The sequence below is a fragment of the Salmo salar genome, chromosome 17 (assembly GCF_965601325.2).
Source record: "Salmo salar chromosome 17, fSalSal1, whole genome shotgun sequence".
Classification (NCBI taxonomy): domain Eukaryota; kingdom Metazoa; phylum Chordata; class Actinopteri; order Salmoniformes; family Salmonidae; genus Salmo; species Salmo salar.
In genome coordinates this window covers 27,944,637-27,966,020 of record NC_138307.1, presented here as the reverse complement: position 1 = coordinate 27,966,020, position 21,384 = coordinate 27,944,637, and the positions used below count along the sequence as shown (strand labels likewise).

Here is a 21,384-nt window from a genome sequence, read left to right as displayed (position 1 = left end):
GGAAGGGTTTTGTTTTGGTCTTGTTTATGCAACATGACAATAGGGTCAAGCAGCCCCTCCCCGTCATTATATATTGCGTCACATCATAGCGACGCACTCCGATGCCAGAGACAGGGTCGATTTAAACAGTAAAAACAAACAGGTACAGTGTGGTACTTTTACGCCCTTTTCTGGGTTTCACTGACCCTACATAAATGATGTCTGTATTTCTAAATGATTGTAACATGTTACAGTCAAACAAAAGAGAACGCCAAGTGTTAAAACATGTTTTATTTACTAAGGAAGTCCATAGCATAGTTTGCCAGTGACAGGTTGTTAGCATAGCATAAGTTAGCACAGTGTGGACTCACGCACCTGCCAAACCCAAACAGTTTGCTAATTATTGCTTGGTGGTATTTGCTTTCTATACTACGTTCAATAATCCATACATCAATCAATACTTGATAGTAACACTTTAGTCCACAATTTTTGTTGAGTTGAATGTCAACGTTGGATTTGTACTCAGCTAACAAGCTAACCTACAGCTAGCTCGTGTCAAAGCTAGCTAGCATACCAAAGGTTACTGTGACTAACGTTATAGCTATGCTAACTATATTATTTAGATATGTGGCTCGCTAGCTACATCCATTAGCTTTAGCGTAGCCGATACTTGGCGCAATGTTTTACTTTCAGTATAGCTATTATCTAGGTAGTTAGTCACTTTAAATTGTTTGGAGGTTATTAGCTAACACATTGGCTAGCTAGTGCCTGCTAATAATATCAAAACTAGCCAACGTTAGGTAGCTAGTTTTATTGCCACTACTGTGTGGAAAGTTTACTTGTTTGGGTGTCTAAATTGATTGAACTAACGTACGAGTGTAACTGCAACAGCGGTGTTTAAGCTACATCCTTCACTTGTGGTCAGTCGGATAATTATTTTATCTTCGGTGTCCCGGTTATCTAGGTAGTTAACTAAATCAAGGGAATTGAGGAGTTCCTGTGCTGATTTATATGGCGAGTCCTTCTGTTGGTGCTGTTAGGTCTAGCACGTGGTAATCCTCAACTATCTTCTTAAAGGATTCCATCCCTTCTTGATTGTTGAGGGAACTGTGGTCCAGTGTTTCATTAATATATTAATAACTATAGTTACCACTACTGCCAATGCTACCTAGTTATTAGAATGATCTGAATTTAGTGACCCTTGGTCAGATCAGAGTTAAAGGTGAGGACCTGTCTTGCCTTGCTAGAGTCCAGACCATAGATGTAAAACGGAGGACAGCATGTGGTTGCTAACTTGCTGTGTCATTACTGTCAATGTTTACAAGTGTTGAGGTTATTGAAATACGTTACACACCACTGACAAGATCAGGGAATGGTCAAGTATGAACCGCTTCTGTTAACAAATTGAATCAATGCTTACTCACATGGTCAGGTGTACTCAAATAGTCAGGTGGATACGACCACAGCTATTTCACTGAGTTAACTTTTCCTCTTTTCCAGTTTGGGACCAATATCATGGAGGCCACAGGGTTCTGTGGAATGGAGGTGGCGACTCGGGGGCTAGTGGGGGGATCTGGTAGCAGCTCCCCTCCAGAGCTGGACAGCCCAGGTAGCCAGGAGCACCTGGGGATGTTTGAGCTGGTCAGTAGCTGCTGCAGTGAGGAGGTGAGAGGGGAGACTCCAGGGAGAGAGGACTGTCCCCTGGACCCCAACAATGCTGAGTTGGACCCAGGCGGTGGTGGTGGCAAGATCAAGGACCAAAAGGGATTGGGTAGGTTAACACAAGACTGTTGTTGCCTGTCTAAAGCATGTGAGGTAATATATGGAAACCACTGCATGCTGTCATGGTGATTTTAGCCAAGTTATTGAGAATGTCCCTTCCTCTTCAACCATGACAAGTGGCTGATCTCTTCACTTGTGTTGTTTTGTAACAGGAAAAGAGGTTCTCCTACTGATGCAAGCCCTGACCACACTAGCCTCCCCAGAGGAGAAGCTGGCCGCTTTGTGCAAGAAGTATGCGGATTCGGTAAGAGCTGGAAGCCTCCACATGTCTATGCTGCTTTAAGGGATTATTTTCATGTAAGACTTAACAGTATTTCATAAATTGCAGTGGGCCACTGCTAGTTGATCAGCTAACATGTTCATCCCTGTTTGTGTTTTGAGTTTGTATGCCCCGGGTTGTATTTATTAGGGCACACCATAGCAAAACTATTTTGCAACGGAAAGCAAAACGAGAATTTCTAATTACACCAATTCAGTTCGTTTTCTTCCATTTCATGCCTAATGAACACTAACCAGGTCTCATTTGAATCCCTGTTCAAATGGTGTTTTGAGTACTACTATGCCTTTGTGTCCTGTGACAGTTTGATTGATTGATTGATTGATTGATTGATTGATTGATTGACAGCTGGAGGAGAGCCGCAGTATGCAGAAGCAGGTGAAGGTGCTGCAGAAGAAGCAGTCCCAGATGGTCAAAGAGAAGATCCACCTGCAGAGTGAACACAGCAAAGCCATCCTGGCACGCAGCAAGCTGGAGAGCCTCTGTAGGGAACTGCAGAGACACAATAAGACCCTCAAGGTAGGTAGTGAGGAGAGTCTGTCACACAGCAAGTCAGTTAGTGGCTACTGTAAGCCTGTGTACTCATTGAACTACATATAGAATCATAGGATCTCTATGCTTGTATCAAATCACATTTTATACGTCACATGCTCTGAATACAACTGGTGTAGACTTTACAGTGAAATGCTTGCTTATGGACCTTTCCCAACGATGCAGAGTTGCAAAAATAAAATGGTAACTAACACGAGGATATAATAGAATCCACAAGAATGGAGCTACATACAGGGAGTACCAGTACCTTTCAGGGTTGGGTTCGATTTAGGTTTAAATTCAGTCAATTCCGGAAGTGTGAACTCTTCATAGAAAATATTTTTTATTCATGAATTAAATTTCAATAGAATTCATGAATTGAAAACAGAATTGACCCCGTCCCTGTCAAAATTTTTTTGCGAATTGAACGTTTTGCGTATCTCATGTCAGGATGACAACACGCAACGGTCCAGAGAGTATGAGGAGCGTCGGAAGGAGGCCACCCTTCACTTCCAGATGACGCTGAACCAGATCGAGTTACAGATGGAGCAGCACAACACCCACAACTCCAAGCTGCGCCAGGAGAACATGGAGCTGGCCCAGAAACTCAAGAAGCTCATCAAACAGTACGAGCTCAGGGAGGAGGTAGGAGGACGAGATGGGTACCTCTTTCTACCTTCTGTCTTTGTCTTCACATGCACACACTCTGTCTATTCCTCCCATTCTCTGTCCCCCCCACCCTCTATCTCTCTCTGTCCCCCCCCCCACCCTCTATCTCTCTCTGTCCCCCCCCACCCTCTATCTCTCTCTGCACCCTCTATCTCTCTCTGTCCCCCCCCACCCTCTATCTCTCTCTGTCCCCCCCACCCTCTATCTCTCTCTGTCCGCCCCCCCACCCTCTATCTCTCTCTCTACCCCCCACCCTCTATCTCTCTCTGTCCCCCCCACCCTCTATCTCTCTCCGTCCCCCCCACCCTCTATCTCTCTCTGTCCCCCCCACCCTCTATCTCTCTCTGTCCCCCCCCCACCCTCTATCTCTCTCTGTCCCCCCCCACCCTCTATCTCTCTCTGTCCCCCCCCACCCTCTATCTCTCTCTGTCCCCCCCACCCTCTCTCTCTCTGTCCCCCCCCCCTCTATCTCTCTCTGTCCCCCCCACCCTCTATCTCTCTCTGTCCCCCCCCCACCCTCTATCTCTCTCTGTCCCCCCCCACCCTCTATCTCTCTCTGTCCCCCCCCCCCTCTATCTCTCTCTGTCCCCCCCCACCCTCTATCTCTCTCTCTACCCCTGAGGTCTCTTTAGTCAGGTGCCTATGGCAGATCCCGACCTACAACATGTAGGAGCAGTCTGATTGGTACTTTGATTAGATGATTACCGCATGTTTCAACACTTTTAGTGGGATTTAGTTTGGAATTGCCCTAATGGATCTTTTTACTAGGGTTATTTTTCAGCATGTTAAATGCATTTAAGAGCCTCTGGAAATCTGACTGTCGCATAGAAAAAGTTCCATCTAGCTTTATCTCTGGTCTGTCCTCTGCTCTGCCCTGTCTCTGTTCCCAGCACATTGACAAGGTGTTCTGCTCTGCTCTGTCTCTGTTCCCAGCACATTGACAAGGTGTTCTGCTCTGCTCTGTCTCTGTTCCCAGCACATTGACAAGGTGTTCTGCTCTGCTCTGTCTCTGTTCCCAGCACATTGACAAGGTGTTCTGCTCTGCCCTGTCTCTGTTCCCAGCACATTGACAAGGTGTTCTGCTCTGTCTCTGTTCCCAGCACATTGACAAGGTGTTCTGCTCTGTCCTGTCTCTGTTCCCAGCACATTGACAAGGTGTTCTGCTCTGTCTCTGTTCCCAGCACATTGACAAGGTGTTCTGCCCTGTCTCTGTTCCCAGCACATTGACAAGGTGTTCTGCTCTGCTCTGTCTCTGTTCCCAGCACATTGACAAGGTGTTCTGCTCTGCTCTGTCTCTGTTCCCAGCACATTGACAAGGTGCTCTGCTCTGTCTCTGTTCCCAGCACATTGACAAGGTGTTCTGCTCTGCTCTGTCTCTGTTCCCAGCACATTGACAAGGTGTTCTGCTCTGCTCTGTCTCTGTTCCCAGCACATTGACAAGGTGTTCTGCTCTGCTCTGTCTCTGTTCCCAGCACATTGACAAGGTGTTCTGCTCTGCTCCTGTCTCTGTTCCCAGCACATTGACAAGGTGTTCTGCTCTGCTCTGTCTCTGTTCCCAGCACATTGACAAGGTGTTCTGCTCTGCCCTGTCTCTGTTCCCAGCACATTGACAAGGTGTTCTGCTCTGCCTGTCTCTGTTCCCAGCACATTGACAAGGTGTTCTGCTCTGTCCTGTCTCTGTTCCCAGCACATTGACAAGGTGTTCTGCTCTGCTCTGTCTCTGTTCCCAGCACATTGACAAGGTGCTCTGCTCTGTCTCTGTTCCCAGCACATTGACAAGGTGTTCTGCTCTGCTCTGTCTCTGTTCCCAGCACATTGACAAGGTGTTCTGCTCTGTCCTGTCTCTGTTCCCAGCACATTGACAAGGTGTTCTGCTCTGTCCTGTCTCTGTTCCCAGCACATTGACAAGGTGCTCTGCTCCTGTCTCTGTTCCCAGCACATTGACTAGGTGTTCTGCTCTGCCCTGTCTCTGTTCCCAGCACATTGACAAGGTGTTCTGCTCTGCTCTGTCCCCAGCACATTGACAAGGTGTTCTGCTCTGTCCTGTCTCTGTTCCCAGCACATTGACAAGGTGTTCTGCTCTGTCCTGTCTCTGTTCCCAGCACATTGACAAGGTGCTCTGCTCGCTCTGTCTCTGTTCCCAGCACATTGACAAGGTGTTCTGCTCTGTCCTGTCTCTGTTCCCAGCACATTGACAAGGTGTTCTGCTCTGTCTCTGTTCCCAGCACATTGACAAGGTGCTCTGTCCTGTCTCTGTTCCCAGCACATTGACAAGGTGTTCTGCTCTGTCCTGTCTCTGTTCCCAGCACATTGACAAGGTGTTCTGCTCCTGTCTCTGTTCCCAGCACATTGACAAGGTGTTCTGCTCTGTCCTGTCTCTGTTCCCAGCACATTGACAAGGTGTTCTGCTCTGTCCTGTCTCTGTTCCCAGCACATTGACAAGGTGTTCTGCTCTGTCTCTGTTCCCAGCACATTGACAAGGTGTTCTGCTCTGTCTCTGTTCGCAGCACATTGACAAGGTGCTCTGTCCTGTCTCTGTTCCCAGCACATTGACAAGGTGCTCTGTCCTGTCTCTGTTCCCAGCACATTGACAAGGTGCTCTGTCCTGTCTCTGTTCCCAGCACATTGACAAGGTGTCTCTGCTCTGCTCCTGTCTCTGTTCCCAGCACATTGACAAGGTGCTTCTGCTCTGCTCCTGTCCTCTGTTCCCAGCACATTGACAAGGTGTTCTGCTCTGCTCTGTCTCTGTTCCCAGCACATTGACAAGGTGTTCTGTCCTGTCTCTGTTCCCAGCACATTGACAAGGTGTTCTGCTCTGTCCTGTCTCTGTTCCCAGCACATTGACAAGGTGTTCTGTCCTGTCTCTGTTCCCAGCACATTGACAAGGTGTTCTGTCCTGTCTCTGTTCCCAGCACATTGACAAGGTGTTCTGCTCTGTCCTGTCTCTGTTCCCAGCACATTGACAAGGTGTTCTGTCCTGTCTATGTTCCCAGCACATTGACAAGGTGTTCTGCTCTGTCCTGTCTCTGTTCCCAGCACATTGACAAGGTGTTCTGTCCTGTCTCTGTTCCCAGCACATTGACAAGGTGTTCTGCTCTGTCTCTGTTCCCAGCACATTGACAAGGTGTTCTGCTCTGCTCTGTCTCTGTTCCCAGTACATTGACAAGGTGTTCTGCTCTGCCCTGCCTCTGTTCCCAGCACATTGACAAGGTGTTCTGCTCTGCCCTGCCTCTGTTCCCAGCACATTGACAAGGTGTTCTGCTCTGCTCTGTCTCTGTTCCCAGCACATTGACAAGGTGTTCTGCTCTGTCTCTGTTCCCAGCACATTGACAAGGTGTTCTGCTCTGCCCTGTCTCTGTTCCCAGCACATTGACAAGGTGTTCTGCTCTGCCCTGTCTCTGTTCCCAGCACATTGACAAGGTGTTCTGTCCTGTCTCTGTTCCCAGCACATTGACAAGGTGCTCTGTCCTGTCTCTGTTCCCAGCACATTGACAAGGTGTTCTGCTCTGTCTCTGTTCCCAGCACATTGACAAGGTGTTCTGCTCTGTCCTGTCTCTGTTCCCAGCACATTGACAAGGTGTTCTGCTCTGTCCTGTCTCTGTTCCCAGCACATTGACAAGGTGTTCTGCTCTGTCCTGTCTCTGTTCCCAGCACATTGACAAGGTGTTCTGCCCTGTCTCTGTTCCCAGCACATTGACAAGGTGTTCTGTCCTGTCTCTGTTCCCAGCACATTGACAAGGTGTTCAGCTCTGCTCTGTCTCTGTTCCCAGCACATTGACAAGGTGTTCTGCTCTGTCTCTGTTCCCAGCACATTGACAAGGTGTTCAGCTCTGCTCTGTCTCTGTTCCCAGCACATTGACAAGGTGTTCTGCTCTGCTCTGTCTCTGTTCCCAGCACATTGACAAGGTGTTCTGCTCTGCTCTGTCTCTGTTCCCAGAACATTGACAAGGTGTTCTGCTCTGTCCTGTCTCTGTTCCCAGCACATTGACAAGGTGTTCTGCTCTGTCCTGTCTCTGTTCCCAGCACATTGACAAGGTGTTCTGCTCTGTCCTGTCTCTGTTCCCAGCACATTGACAAGGTGCTCTGTCCTGTCTCTGTTCCCAGCACATTGACAAGGTGTTCTGCTCTGCCCTGTCTCTGTTCCCAGCACATTGACAAGGTGTTCTGCTCTGTCCTGTCTCTGTTCCCAGCACATTGACAAGGTGTTCAAGCACAAGGAGAAGCAGCAGCAGTTGGTGGATGCCAAGCTCCAGAGGACAGCTGAGCTGATGAGAGAGTTGGAGGGGAAGCAGCAGAGGGAGAGAGACTTTGTGAGTCCCAAGACCATGGGTTATTATTCTGATGCTCTAGCTAGCTACAAATAACTGGAGGGCTGTGTTCCATAGGGCACACAACTGAAAACAGTTTTCCATTGCAACTTAAAATGAGGTCCAGGTGCCTAATGAACACAACCCAGGACACTATTTGTTTCTCTCTGTAATAACTGGAAGTGAGTGACCGTTGTCTGTTTGCATTGACTCATTGATTGTATTGGTTGTCTGTTTGTCAGAAGTTGTGACCATTTCCGTCTCCTGTTCAGCTCCTGAAAGACGCCACAGAGTGGAGACATGAGTGTGAGCTGTTGAAGGAACAGGAGACTCAGCTCAAACAGCAGGTAACTAGCTGCCTTTTCCTTCCCTGTTCTGGCAGTCAGTTTATATGGAGGGTGACTGTATGTGAATGTGTTTATATGGAGGGTGACTGTATGTGAATGTGTTTATATGGAGGGTGAATGTGTTTATATGGAGGGTGACTGTATGTGAATGTTTTTATATGGAGGGTGAATGTGTTTATATGGAGGGTGACGTTGATGTGTTTATATGGAGGGTGACTGTGTTTATATGGAGGGTGACTGTATGTGAATGTTTTTATATGGAGGGTGAATGTGTTTATATGGAGGGTGACTGTGTGAATGTGTTTATATGGAGGGTGACTGTATGGTGAATGTATATATACAGTTGAAGTTGGACATTTACATACACCTTAACCAAATACATTTAAACTCAGTTTTTCACAATTCCTGACAATTAATCCTAGTAAGAATTCCCTGTCTTAGGTCAGTTAGGATCACCACTTTATTTTAAGAATGTGAAATGTCAGAATAATAGTAGAGAGAAGGATTTATTTCAGCTTTTATTTCTTTCATCACATTGTCAGTGGGTCAGAAGTTTACATACACTCAATTAGTATTTGGTAGCATTGCCTTTCAATTGTTTAACTTGGGTCAAACGTTTCGGGTAGCCTTCCCACAATAAGTTGGGTGAATTTTGGCCCATTCCTCCTGACAGAACTGGTGTAACTGAGTCAGGTTTGTAGGCCTCCTTGCTCGCACACGCTTTTTCAGTTCTGCCCACAAATTGTCTATGGGATTGAGGTCAGGGCTTTGTGATGGCCACTCTAATACCTTGACTTTGTTGTCCTTAAGCCATTTTGCCACAACTTTGGAAGTTTGCTTGGGGTCATTGTCTATTTGGTAAACCCATTTGCGACCAAGCTTTAACTTCCTGACTGATGTCTTGAGATGTTCCGTCAATATATATACACACAGTTTTCCCTCCATGATGCCATCCATTTTGTGAATTGCACCAGTCCCTCCTGCAGCAAAGCACCCCCACAACATGATGCTGCCACCCCCGTGCTTCACGGTTGGGATGGTGTTCTTCGGCTTGCAAGCCTCCCCCCTTTTCCTCCAAACGGTTCTATTTTTGTTTCATCAGACCAGAGGACATTTCTCCAAAAAGTATGATCTTTGTCCCCATGTGCAGTTGTAAACCGTAGTCTGGCTTTTTTTATGGCGGTTTTGGAGCAGTGGCTTCTTCCTTGCTGAGCGGCCTTTCAGGTTATATTGATATAGGTCTCGTTTTACTGTGAATATAGATACTTTTGTACCTGTTTCCTCCAGCATCTTCACAAGGTCCTTTGCTGTTGTTCTGGGATTGATTTGCACTTTTCGCAATAAAGTGCGTTCATCTCTAGGAGACAGAACGTGTCTCCTTCCTAGAGCGGTATGATGGCTGCGTCGTCCCATGGTGTTTATACTTGCGTACTATTTTTTGTACAGCTGAACGTGGTACCTTCAGGCGTTTGGAAATTGCTCCCAAGGATGAACCAGGCTTTTGGAGGCCTACAAAAAAAAAATGGTGATGTCTTGGCTGATTTCTTTTGATTTTCCCATGATGTCAAGCAAAGAGGCACTGAGTTTGAAGGTAGGCCTTGAAATACATCCACAGGTACACCTCCAATTGACTCAAATGATGTCAATTAGCCTATCAGAAGCTTCAAAAGCCATGACATAATTTTCTGGAATTTTCCAAGCTGTTCAAAGGCACAGTCAACATAGTGTATGTAAACTTCTGACCCACTGGAATTGTGATACAGTGAATTATAAGTGAAATAATCTGTCTGTCAACAATTGTTGGGAAAATGACTTGTGTCATGCACAAAGTAGATGTCCTAACCGACTTGCCAAAACTATAGTTTGTTAACAAGAAATTTGGGGAGTGGTTGAAAAACGAGTTTTAATATCTCCAACCTAAGTGTATGTAAACTTCCGACTTCAACTGTATATGGATGGTGACTGTATGTGAATGTGTGTGGAGGGTGACTATGTTATTAATGTGTGTATATGTGAAGGATGAGTGTATATAAACACACAAACATATGGAGGGTGAATGTGTGTTTATGTAGAGGGTGACTATGTATGTTAATGTGTATATATATATGTGGAGGGTGACTATGTTATTGTGTGTGTGTGTGTGTGTGTGTATATATGGAGGGTTAATGTGTATATATGGAGGGTGACTGTATGTTAATGTGTGTGTATATATGGAGGGTGACTGTATATTAATGTGTGTGTATATATGGAGGGTGACTGTATATTAATGTGTGTGTGTGTATATATGGAGGGTGACTGTATATTAATGTGTGTGTGTGTATATATGGAGGGTGACTGTATGTTAATGTGTGTTTATATATGGAGGGTGACTATGTTAATGTGTGTTTATATATGGAGGGTGACTGTATATTAATGTGTGTTTATATATGGAGGGTGACTGTATGTTAATGTGTGTTTATATATGAAGGGTGACTATGTTAATGTGTGTTTATATATGGAGGGTGACTGTATATTAATGTGTGTGTGTGTATATATGGAGGGTGACTGTATATTAATGTGTGTGTATATATGGAGGGTGACTGTATATTAATGTGTGTGTATATATGGAGGGTGACTGTATATTAATGTGTGTGTGTGTATATATGGAGGGTGACTATGTTAATGTGTGTTTATATATGGAGGGTGACTGTATATTAATGTGTGTGTATATATGGAGGGTGACTGTATATTAATGTGTGTGTATATATGGAGGGTGACTGTATATTAATGTGTGTGTGTGTATATATGGAGGGTGACTGTATATTAATGTGTGTGTGTGTATATATGGAGGGTGACTGTATGTTAATGTGTGTTTATATATGGAGGGTGACTATGTTAATGTGTGTTTATATATGGAGGGTGACTGTATATTAATGTGTGTTTATATATGGAGGGTGACTGTATGTTAATGTGTGTTTATATATGAAGGGTGACTATGTTAATGTGTGTTTATATATGGAGGGTGACTGTATATTAATGTGTGTGTGTGTATATATGGAGGGTGACTGTATATTAATGTGTGTGTATATATGGAGGGTGACTGTATATTAATGTGTGTGTATATATGGAGGGTGACTGTATATTAATGTGTGTGTATATATGGAGGGTGACTGTATATTAATGTGTGTGTGTGTATATATGGAGGGTGACTATGTTAATGTGTGTTTATATATGGAGGGTGACTGTATATTAATGTGTGTTTATATATGGAGGGTGACTGTATATTAATGTGTGTGTGTGTATATATGGAGGGTGACTATGTTAATGTGTGTTTATATATGGAGGGTGACTGTATATTAATGTGTGTGTATATATGGAGGGTGACTGTATATTAATGTGTGTGTATATATGGAGGGTGACTGTATATTAATGTGTGTGTGTGTATATATGGAGGGTGACTGTATATTAATGTGTGTGTGTGTATATATGGAGGGTGACTGTATGTTAATGTGTGTTTATATATGGAGGGTGACTATGTTAATGTGTGTTTATATATGGAGGGTGACTGTATATTAATGTGTGTTTATATATGGAGGGTGACTGTATGTTAATGTGTGTTTATATATGAAGGGTGACTATGTTAATGTGTGTTTATATATGGAGGGTGACTGTATATTAATGTGTGTGTGTGTATATATGGAGGGTGACTGTATATTAATGTGTGTGTATATATGGAGGGTGACTGTATATTAATGTGTGTGTATATATGGAGGGTGACTGTATATTAATGTGTGTGTATATATGGAGGGTGACTGTATATTAATGTGTGTGTGTGTATATATGGAGGGTGACTATGTTAATGTGTGTTTATATATGGAGGGTGACTGTATATTAATGTGTGTTTATATATGGAGGGTGACTGTATATTAATGTGTGTGTATATATGGAGGGTGACTGTATATTAATGTGTGTGTATATATGGAGGGTGACTGTATATTAATGTGTGTGTGTGTATATATGGAGGGTGACTATGTTAATGTGTGTTTATATATGGAGGGTGACTGTATATTAATGTGTGTTTATATATGGAGGGTGACTGTATGTTAATGTGTGTTTATATATGGAGGGTGACTGTATATTAATGTGTGTGTATATATGGAGGGTGACTGTATGTTAATGTGTGTTTATATATGGAGGGTGACTGTATATTAATGTGTGTGTATATATGGAGGGTGACTGTATGTTAATGTGTGTTTATTTATGGAGGGTGACTGTATGTTAATGTGTGTTTATATATGGAGGGTGACTGTATGTTGATGTGTGTTTATATATGGAGGGTGACTGTATGTTAATGTGTGTTTATATATGGAGGGTGACTGTATGTTAATGTGTGTTTATTTATGGAGGGTGACTGTATATTAATGTGTGTTTATATATGGAGGGTGACTGTATGTTAATGTGTTTGTGATTTTTAGCTCTCTTTGTACATGGACAAGTTTGAGGAGTTTCAGACCACTCTGGCGAAAAGCAACGAGGTGTTCACTACCTTCAGACAGGAGATGGAGAAGGTTTGGAACTGAACATTTAACATGAAACACCCTTGTGTTTCTTTGGTATATAGCTGGAAGGGTTTAGGTCTGTAGACCTCTCTCTCTCTCTAGCTGGAAGGGTTTAGGTCTGTAGACCTCTCTCTCTCTCTAGCTGGAAGGGTTTAGGTCTGTAGACCTCTCTCTCTCTCTAGCTGGAAGGGTTTAGGTCTGTAGACCTCTCTCTCTCTCTAGCTGGAAGGGTTTAGGTCTGTAGACCTCTCTCTCTCTCTAGCTGGAAGGGTTTAGGTCTGTAGACCTCTCTCTCTCTCTCTAGCTGGAAGGGTTTAGGTCTGTAGACCTCTCTCTCTCTCTCTAGCTGGAAGGGTTTAGGTCTGTAGACCTCTCTCTCTCTCTCTCTAGCTGGAAGGGTTTAGGTCTGTAGACCTCTCTCTCTCTCTCTCTAGCTGGAAGGGTTTAGGTCTGTAGACCTCTCTCTCTCTCTCTCTAGCTGGAAGGGTTTAGGTCTGTAGACCTCTCTCTCTCTCTCTAGCTGGAAGGGTTTAGGTCTGTAGACCTCTCTCTCTCTCTCTAGCTGGAAGGGTTTAGGTCTGTAGACCTCTCTCTCTCTCTCTCTAGCTGGAAGGGTTTAGGTCTGTAGACCTCTCTCTCTCTCTCTCTAGCTGGAAGGGTTTAGGTCTGTAGACCTCTCTCTCTCTCTCTCTCTAGCTGGAAGGGTTTAGGTCTGTAGACTCTCTCTCTCTCTCTCTCTCTCTAGCTGGAAGGGTTTAGGTCTGTAGACCTCTCTCTCTCTCTCTCTAGCTGGAAGGGTTTAGGTCTGTAGACCTCTCTCTCTCTCTCTAGCTGGAAGGGTTTAGGTCTGTAGACCTCTCTCTCTCTCTAGCTGGAAGGGTTTAGGTCTGTAGACCTCTCTCTCTCTCTAGCTGGAAGGGTTTAGGTCTGTAGACCTCTCTCTCTCTCTAGCTGGAAGGGTTTAGGTCTGTAGACCTCTCTCTCTCTCTAGCTGGAAGGGTTTAGGTCTGTAGACCTCTCTCTCTCTCTAGCTGGAAGGGTTTAGGTCTGTAGACCTCTCTCTCTCTCTAGCTGGAAGGGTTTAGGTCTGTAGACCTCTCTCTCTCTCTAGCTGGAAGGGTTTAGGTCTGTAGACCTCTCTCTCTCTCTCTCTAGCTGGAAGGGTTTAGGTCTGTAGACCTCTCTCTCTCTCTCTCTAGCTGGAAGGGTTTAGGTCTGTAGACCTCTCTCTCTCTCTCTCTAGCTGGAAGGGTTTAGGTCTGTAGACCTCTCTCTCTCTCTCTCTAGCTGGAAGGGTTTAGGTCTGTAGACCTCTCTCTCTCTCTCTCTAGCTGGAAGGGTTTAGGTCTGTAGACCTCTCTCTCTCTCTCTCTAGCTGGAAGGGTTTAGGTCTGTAGACCTCTCTCTCTCTCTCTCTAGCTGGAAGGGTTTAGGTCTGTAGACCTCTCTCTCTCTCTCTCTAGCTGGAAGGGTTTAGGTCTGTAGACCTCTCTCTCTCTCTCTCTAGCTGGAAGGGTTTAGGTCTGTAGACCTCTCTCTCTCTCTCTCTCTAGCTGGAAGGGTTTAGGTCTGTAGACCTCTCTCTCTCTCTCTCTAGCTGGAAGGGTTTAGGTCTGTAGACCTCTCTCTCTCTCTCTCTAGCTGGAAGGGTTTAGGTCTGTAGACCTCTCTCTCTCTCTCTCTAGCTGGAAGGGTTTAGGTCTGTAGACCTCTCTCTCTCTCTCTCTAGCTGGAAGGGTTTAGGTCTGTAGACCTCTCTCTCTCTCTCTCTAGCTGGAAGGGTTTAGGTCTGTAGACCTCTCTCTCTCTCTCTCTAGCTGGAAGGGTTTAGGTCTGTAGACCTCTCTCTCTCTCTCTCTAGCTGGAAGGGTTTAGGTCTGTAGACCTCTCTCTCTCTCTCTCTCTAGCTGGAAGGGTTTAGGTCTGTAGACCTCTCTCTCTCTCTCTCTCTAGCTGGAAGGGTTTAGGTCTGTAGACCTCTCTCTCTCTCTCTCTCTAGCTGGAAGGGTTTAGGTCTGTAGACCTCTCTCTCTCTCTCTCTCTAGCTGGAAGGGTTTAGGTCTGTAGACCTCTCTCTCTCTCTCTCTCTAGCTGGAAGGGTTTAGGTCTGTAGACCTCTCTCTCTCTCTCTCTCTAGCTGGAAGGGTTTAGGTCTGTAGACCTCTCTCTCTCTCTCTCTCTAGCTGGAAGGGTTTAGGTCTGTAGACCTCTCTCTCTCTCTCTCTAGCTGGAAGGGTTTAGGTCTGTAGACCTCTCTCTCTCTCTCTCTAGCTGGAAGGGTTTAGGTCTGTAGACCTCTCTCTCTCTCTCTCTAGCTGGAAGGGTTTAGGTCTGTAGACCTCTCTCTCTCTCTCTCTCTAGCTGGAAGGGTTTAGGTCTGTAGACCTCTCTCTCTCTCTCTCTCTAGCTGGAAGGGTTTAGGTCTGTAGACCTCTCTCTCTCTCTCTCTAGCTGGAAGGGTTTAGGTCTGTAGACCTCTCTCTCTCTCTCTCTAGCTGGAAGGGTTTAGGTCTGTAGACCTCTCTCTCTCTCTCTCTCTAGCTGGAAGGGTTTAGGTCTGTAGACCTCTCTCTCTCTCTCTCTAGCTGGAAGGGTTTAGGTCTGTAGACCTCTCTCTCTCTCTCTCTCTAGCTGGAAGGGTTTAGGTCTGTAGACCTCTCTCTCTCTCTCTCTCTAGCTGGAAGGGTTTAGGTCTGTAGACCTCTCTCTCTCTCTCTCTAGCTGGAAGGGTTTAGGTCTGTAGACCTCTCTCTCTCTCTCTCTAGCTGGAAGGGTTTAGGTCTGTAGACCTCTCTCTCTCTCTCTCTCTAGCTGGAAGGGTTTAGGTCTGTAGACCTCTCTCTCTCTCTCTCTCTAGCTGGAAGGGTTTAGGTCTGTAGACCTCTCTCTCTCTCTCTCTAGCTGGAAGGGTTTAGGTCTGTAGACCTCTCTCTCTCTCTCTCTAGCTGGAAGGGTTTAGGTCTGTAGACCTCTCTCTCTCTCTCTCTAGCTGGAAGGGTTTAGGTCTGTAGACCTCTCTCTCTCTCTCTCTAGCTGGAAGGGTTTAGGTCTGTAGACCTCTCTCTCTCTCTCTCTAGCTGGAAGGGTTTAGGTCTGTAGACCTCTCTCTCTCTCTCTCTAGCTGGAAGGGTTTAGGTCTGTAGACCTCTCTCTCTCTCTCTCTCTAGCTGGAAGGGTTTAGGTCTGTAGACCTCTCTCTCTCTCTCTCTCTAGCTGGAAGGGTTTAGGTCTGTAGACCTCTCTCTCTCTCTCTCTCTAGCTGGAAGGGTTTAGGTCTGTAGACCTCTCTCTCTCTCTCTCTCTAGCTGGAAGGGTTTAGGTCTGTAGACCTCTCTCTCTCTCTCTCTCTAGCTGGAAGGGTTTAGGTCTGTAGACCTCTCTCTCTCTCTCTCTCTAGCTGGAAGGGTTTAGGTCTGTAGACCTCTCTCTCTCTCTCTCTCTAGCTGGAAGGGTTTAGGTCTGTAGATCTCTCTCTCTCTCTCTCTAGCTGGAAGGGTTTAGGTCTGTAGACCTCTCTCTCTCTCTCTCTAGCTGGAAGGGTTTAGGTCTGTAGACCTCTCTCTCTCTCTCTCTCTAGCTGGAAGGGTTTAGGTCTGTAGACCTCTCTCTCTCTCTCTCTAGCTGGAAGGGTTTAGGTCTGTAGACCTCTCTCTCTCTCTCTCTAGCTGGAAGGGTTTAGGTCTGTAGACCTCTCTCTCTCTCTCTCTAGCTGGAAGGGTTTAGGTCTGTAGACCTCTCTCTCTCTCTCTCTAGCTGGAAGGGTTTAGGTCTGTAGACCTCTCTCTCTCTCTCTCTAGCTGGAAGGGTTTAGGTCTGTAGACCTCTCTCTCTCTCTCTCTAGCTGGAAGGGTTTAGGTCTGTAGACCTCTCTCTCTCTCTCTCTAGCTGGAAGGGTTTAGGTCTGTAGACCTCTCTCTCTCTCTCTCTAGCTGGAAGGGTTTAGGTCTGTAGACCTCTCTCTCTCTCTCTCTAGCTGGAAGGGTTTAGGTCTGTAGACCTCTCTCTCTCTCTCTAGCTGGAAGGGTTTAGGTCTGTAGACCTCTCTCTCTCTCAGCTGGAAGGGTTTAGGTCTGTAGACCTCTCTCTCTCTCTCTCTAGCTGGAAGGGTTTAGGTCTGTAGACCTCTCTCTCTCTCTCTCTAGCTGGAAGGGTTTAGGTCTGTAGACCTCTCTCTCTCTCTCTCTAGCTGGAAGGGTTTAGGTCTGTAGACCTCTCTCTCTCTCTCTCTAGCTGGAAGGGTTTAGGTCTGTAGACCTCTCTCTCTCTCTCTCTAGCTGGAAGGGTTTAGGTCTGTAGACCTCTCTCTCTCTCTCTCTAGCTGGAAGGGTTTAGGTCTGTAGACCTCTCTCTCTCTCTCTCTAGCTGGAAGGGTTTAGGTCTGTAGACCTCTCTCTCTCTCTCTCTCTAGCTGGAAGGGTTTAGGTCTGTAGACCTCTCTCTCTCTCTCTCTCTCTCTAGCTGGAAGGGTTTAGGTCTGTAGACCTCTCTCTCTCTCTCTCTCTCTCTAGCTGGAAGGGTTTAGGTCTGTAGACCTCTCTCTCTCTCTCTCTCTCTAGCTGGAAGGGTTTAGGTCTGTAGACCTCTCTCTCTCTCTCTCTAGCTGGAAGGGTTTAGGTCTGTAGACCCTCTCTCTCTCTCTCAGCTGGAAGGGTTTAGGTCTGTAGACCTCTCTCTCTCTAGCTGGAAGGGTTTAGGTCTGTAGACCTCTCTCTCTCTCTAGCTGGAAGGGTTTAGGTCTGTAGACCTCTCTCTCTCTCTCTCTAGCTGGAAGGGTTTAGGTCTGTAGACCTCTCTCTCTCTCTCTCTAGCTGGAAGGGTTTAGGTCTGTAGACCTCTCTCTCTCTCTCTCTAGCTGGAAGGGTTTAGGTCTGTAGACCTCTCTCTCTCTCTCTCTAGCTGGAAGGGTTTAGGTCTGTAGACCTCTCTCTCTCTCTAGCTGGAAGGGTTTAGGTCTGTAGACCTCTCTCTAGCTCTGATCTTCTGTTCTCCAGATGACCAAGAAGATCAAGAAGCTGGAGAAGGAGACGACTCTGTGGAGAACGAAGTGGGAGACCAACAACCAGGCTCTGCTACAGATGGCTGAGGAGGTGAGATGAGAAACTCTTCCAAAGGGCCATCTTACGTTATCATTTACTAATAGTAGCAGAAATGTAAGAATATTTTGTACTGTAAAATTTCACAAAGTATCTCAATGAATGATGTCACTTAATTGTAGAATATCTGATGTTGAATGTCGTTTGCTGTTTGTCCTCTCCAGAAGACACTGCGGGACAAACATTACAAGGGCCTGCATGGGAAGCTGGAGTGCTTGGAGAAGCTGTGCCGGGCTTTGCAGAAGGAGAGGGACGACCTCACCACCAAACTGGGAGACCTACAGTCAACTCCCGAGGAGGAAGAGGGGACGGGACCTCCAGACCCCCAGCCCAGCCAGGAGTCTACCCAGGATGAGATGGCTCCGCCTGGGAGGGGGGAAGAGACGCAGCCCCCTACTACCCCTGAACTGGAGATAGAGTCCTCCACCACAGAGCAACTTGACAACTGAGCCACTAACCCCCTCTGCCTTTTTGGGGGTATATTTGAATACAGTATATCTTTTTTTTGTGTTAAAGTTATAATTAAGATTAAAATGACTGCATTATTAACAATGAATATAATACTTTTTGCCCTGACTGTACATTGTAAAAATGGGCTTTGTGTTGAGCACTAGGCTCCCCCCTTTTCTACCACATTTGTATTTTCTTAGATGATTGTCTTCATGCTGTTGGTCAGTCACAGGGCTGTTGGTCAGTCACAGGGCTGTTGGTCAGTCACAGGGCTGTTGGTCAGCAGCTTTCCCGTGGTCAGTCACAGGGCTGTTGGTCAGTCACAGGGCTGTTGGTCAGCAGCTTTCCCGTGGTCAGTCACAGGGCTGTTGGTCAGCAGCTTTCCCGTGGTCAGTCACAGGGCTGTTGGTCAGTCACAGGGCTGTTGGTCAGCAGCTTTCCCGTGGTCAGTCACAGGGCTGTTGGTCAGCAGCTTTCCCGTGGTCAGTCACAGGGCTGTTGGTCAGTCACAGGGCTGTTGGTCAGCAGCTTTCCTGTGGTCGGTCACAGGGCTGTTGGTCAGCAGCTTTCCTGTGGTCGGTCACAGGGCTGTTGGTCAGCAGCTTTCCTGTGGTCGGTCACAGGGCTGTTGGTCAGCAGCTTTCCTGTGGTCGGTCACAGGGCTGTTGGTCAGCAGCTTTCCTGTGGTCGGTCACAGGGCTGTTGATCAGCAGCTTTCCTGTGGTCGGTCACAGGGCTGTTGGTCAGCAGCTTTCCTGTGGTCAGTCACAGGGCTGTTGATCAGCAGCTTTCCTGTGGTCAGTCACAGGGCTGTTGGTCAGCAGCTTTCCTGTGGTCAGTCACAGGGCTGTTGGTCAGCAGCTTTCCTGTGGTCAGTCACAGGGCTGTTGGTCAGCAGCTTTCCTGTGGTCAGTCACAGGGCTGTTGGTCAGCAGCTTTCCTGTGGTCAGTCACAGGGCTGTTGGTCAGCAGCTTTCCTGTGGTCAGTCACAGGGCTGTTGGTCAGCAGCTTTCCTGTGGTCAGTCACAGGGCTGTTGGTCAGCAGCTTTCCTGTGGTCAGTCACAGGGCTGTTGGTCAGCAGCTTTCCTGTGGTCAGTCACAGGGCTGTTGGTCAGCAGCTTTCCTGTGGTCAGTCACAGGGCTGTTGGTCAGCAGCTTTCCTGTGGTCAGTCACAGGGCTGTTGGTCAGCAGCTTTCCTGTGGTCAGTCACAGGGCTGTTGGTCAGCAGCTTTCCTGTGGTCAGTCACAGGGCTGTTGGTCAGCAGCTTTCCAGTTGGACTAAAATTATACTTTTTCTTTCTCCCGTCTCCCAATTTCCTCTACAGTCTGGCAGCGTCTCTTTGCCGCTTTCTTCCATTGAAAAATCTATATTTTGGAGCTGTGGAATTGTAGTCAGATTAAATCTCTTTTGGAACTCTTAACAGTGTTCAGATTAAATATCTTTTGAACTGATATTGTAGTGGGATTTAAATTCTATCATATGCATATTGCTATATTGAAGTAGCCTTGTTGCATCGTCGTGACTAACTGAATCTTGTCTCTGTCTAGGAACAGAAATAGCAGGGCATTGTATAGTAGAAGAGTTGCAAACATACAATGTTTATCTCAGAGCAGGGTCCATAGATTTACTAGAATGGGAATTCCCATTCAAGTCAATGTAACATGATTGGTTGACTTGTATTTCTATGGCTGGGCCATTTCAGTGGTTGGGTTGTCATGATGGAATCTCCTGGCTTTCTAATACCTCAGCACTGGTGTTTAGTTTCAGTCAAGTCTCCTTTTTGAAGCACCTGGGAATTGAAAAGGAACATCCCTGTCCTTTTAACATAAGCGACTGAGTCTAAAGGGTTAAATCCGTTCAGCTTTGACCAAGATGCTATCCAGTCAACAGACGGCACGTTCAGTCATTGTAGGTTCCCAGTTTCTGCAGGAGGACCCCTGGTTCTGATGCTGCTGTACCTACAGGCTTGTAATTCCAGTAGCCTGGCCCTAGATCTGTGTGCTGTCTGGTCCAACTTGACAAACAGCACAATAGACCTGGGACCAGGCTATCATTCCAATACTCCAAGGGCCAAACGGTTCTCCAGCTCACCTTAAAACTGATACCTCCACATGATGGAGAGAAGAGGGGTCATTCACCCAATGGCTAAGGGCTCACAATGTAATTTTACTTGGAGAAGTCAGTGAGGCACTTTACTGCAGACAGTGTGGGCCTTCAGGAACTGGGTCTGCTTGGTAACTTAGGGTTGTGTTCCAGACCAGTGAACATACATTTATATGGGACGTAATGTTCCTTGGGCTCCAAATAGGCTTTTCTATTCCTTAAGCTGGTGTTTTGTTGACAGACATTGGTTTTATTTCTGGAAGCAAAAAAAGACATGGATTTATAAGGTGCCTTGTCATCTTAAATACTTTATACTGGAGGAACGTATGTAATTCAAATATTACAACACGATGCGAACGTTCAATAAGAACTTATTTGGCATTGGAGATACTTGCCCACAATGTGAGGAGTACTATGAATGTACCTGAATGTCACCCATGTTGCCAATCTCTTGTAATGAGAATGATGGTGGTTTTGGGCACCAGGTCAGGGTTGTGTTCATTAGGCATCAAACAAGAAAACACATTTAAACTGGGTTCAATAACTTAAACCTGCTCCAGCTGCAAAATATTTAATCTGTGATCGGATGCATGCCCTAAAACACTACCCAGGTTCCCCTACTGGCCCGATCACCTATCTAGAAACCTCACTGATATCACCAGCTCACACTTTTACATTCTTCTGTTTTCTTGTGAACTTGGTATGTCATAAGGGTTTAATTCAGAGCATAGCCCCTGAAGTTCTAAATGTGAATGTTAAGATGGGGCCAAGCCACCGTTTGGGCGTGGGGGGGTTCTGTATCTTAACCCTCTCAAGTCTAAATCAAGTTCAATACTTTACTGTGTAATCTGTGACGCTATAGGATTGTGGTCCAGGCCAGTTGGATGTAGCCTGAGTCCATCTGCTTGGGCTATTATGCCAACTCATTGTCATGCGAATGTTTGGCTTGACTGACAGCAATGAAGTAGGCAAAAAGCACAGACTGGCACTCAGGCTATTGTGGATGCCCGTCAGTTAAACTCAGGTTATGTAAAGACATCTACCTCTGCAGGTGAGAACTGTGAAAGCAGAGCTAGTTAATGTTCAGAAAGCTTTGAGCCCACATTCCCCTTTACAAGATTGTGAAATGTTCTTATAGTCCCGTCTCTCGCTTTTCAATAAACTATTTTGTAGAATTTTTAACTTGGTTGTCATTTTAAATTTCCTAGTTTGCCATGTTTAAATTGTTCTGTATTTTGAGGTGTTTAACTTAATTTCTAGGCAGTATACATACACACAACCTTGCGTGGTTTCCCAGACTCCTC

At 46.0% G+C, this 21,384-nt stretch overlaps 1 protein-coding gene across 1 annotated transcript; it reads left to right on the top strand.

Annotated features, from left to right (window-relative positions):
• Positions 1-50: 50 nt before the first annotated feature.
• Positions 51-21,262, top strand: LOC106593174 (alpha-taxilin). Its single transcript, XM_045699518.2, has 10 exons — positions 51-142; positions 1,480-1,750; positions 1,914-2,005; positions 2,387-2,557; positions 3,020-3,214; positions 7,429-7,548; positions 7,818-7,892; positions 12,347-12,439; positions 17,422-17,517; positions 17,688-21,262. Exons 2-10 carry the CDS (start codon positions 1,495-1,497, stop codon positions 17,970-17,972), a joined length of 1,383 nt encoding a protein of 460 aa, XP_045555474.1. The 5' UTR covers positions 51-142; positions 1,480-1,494; the 3' UTR covers positions 17,973-21,262.
• The last annotated feature ends 122 nt before the right edge of the window (positions 21,263-21,384 follow it).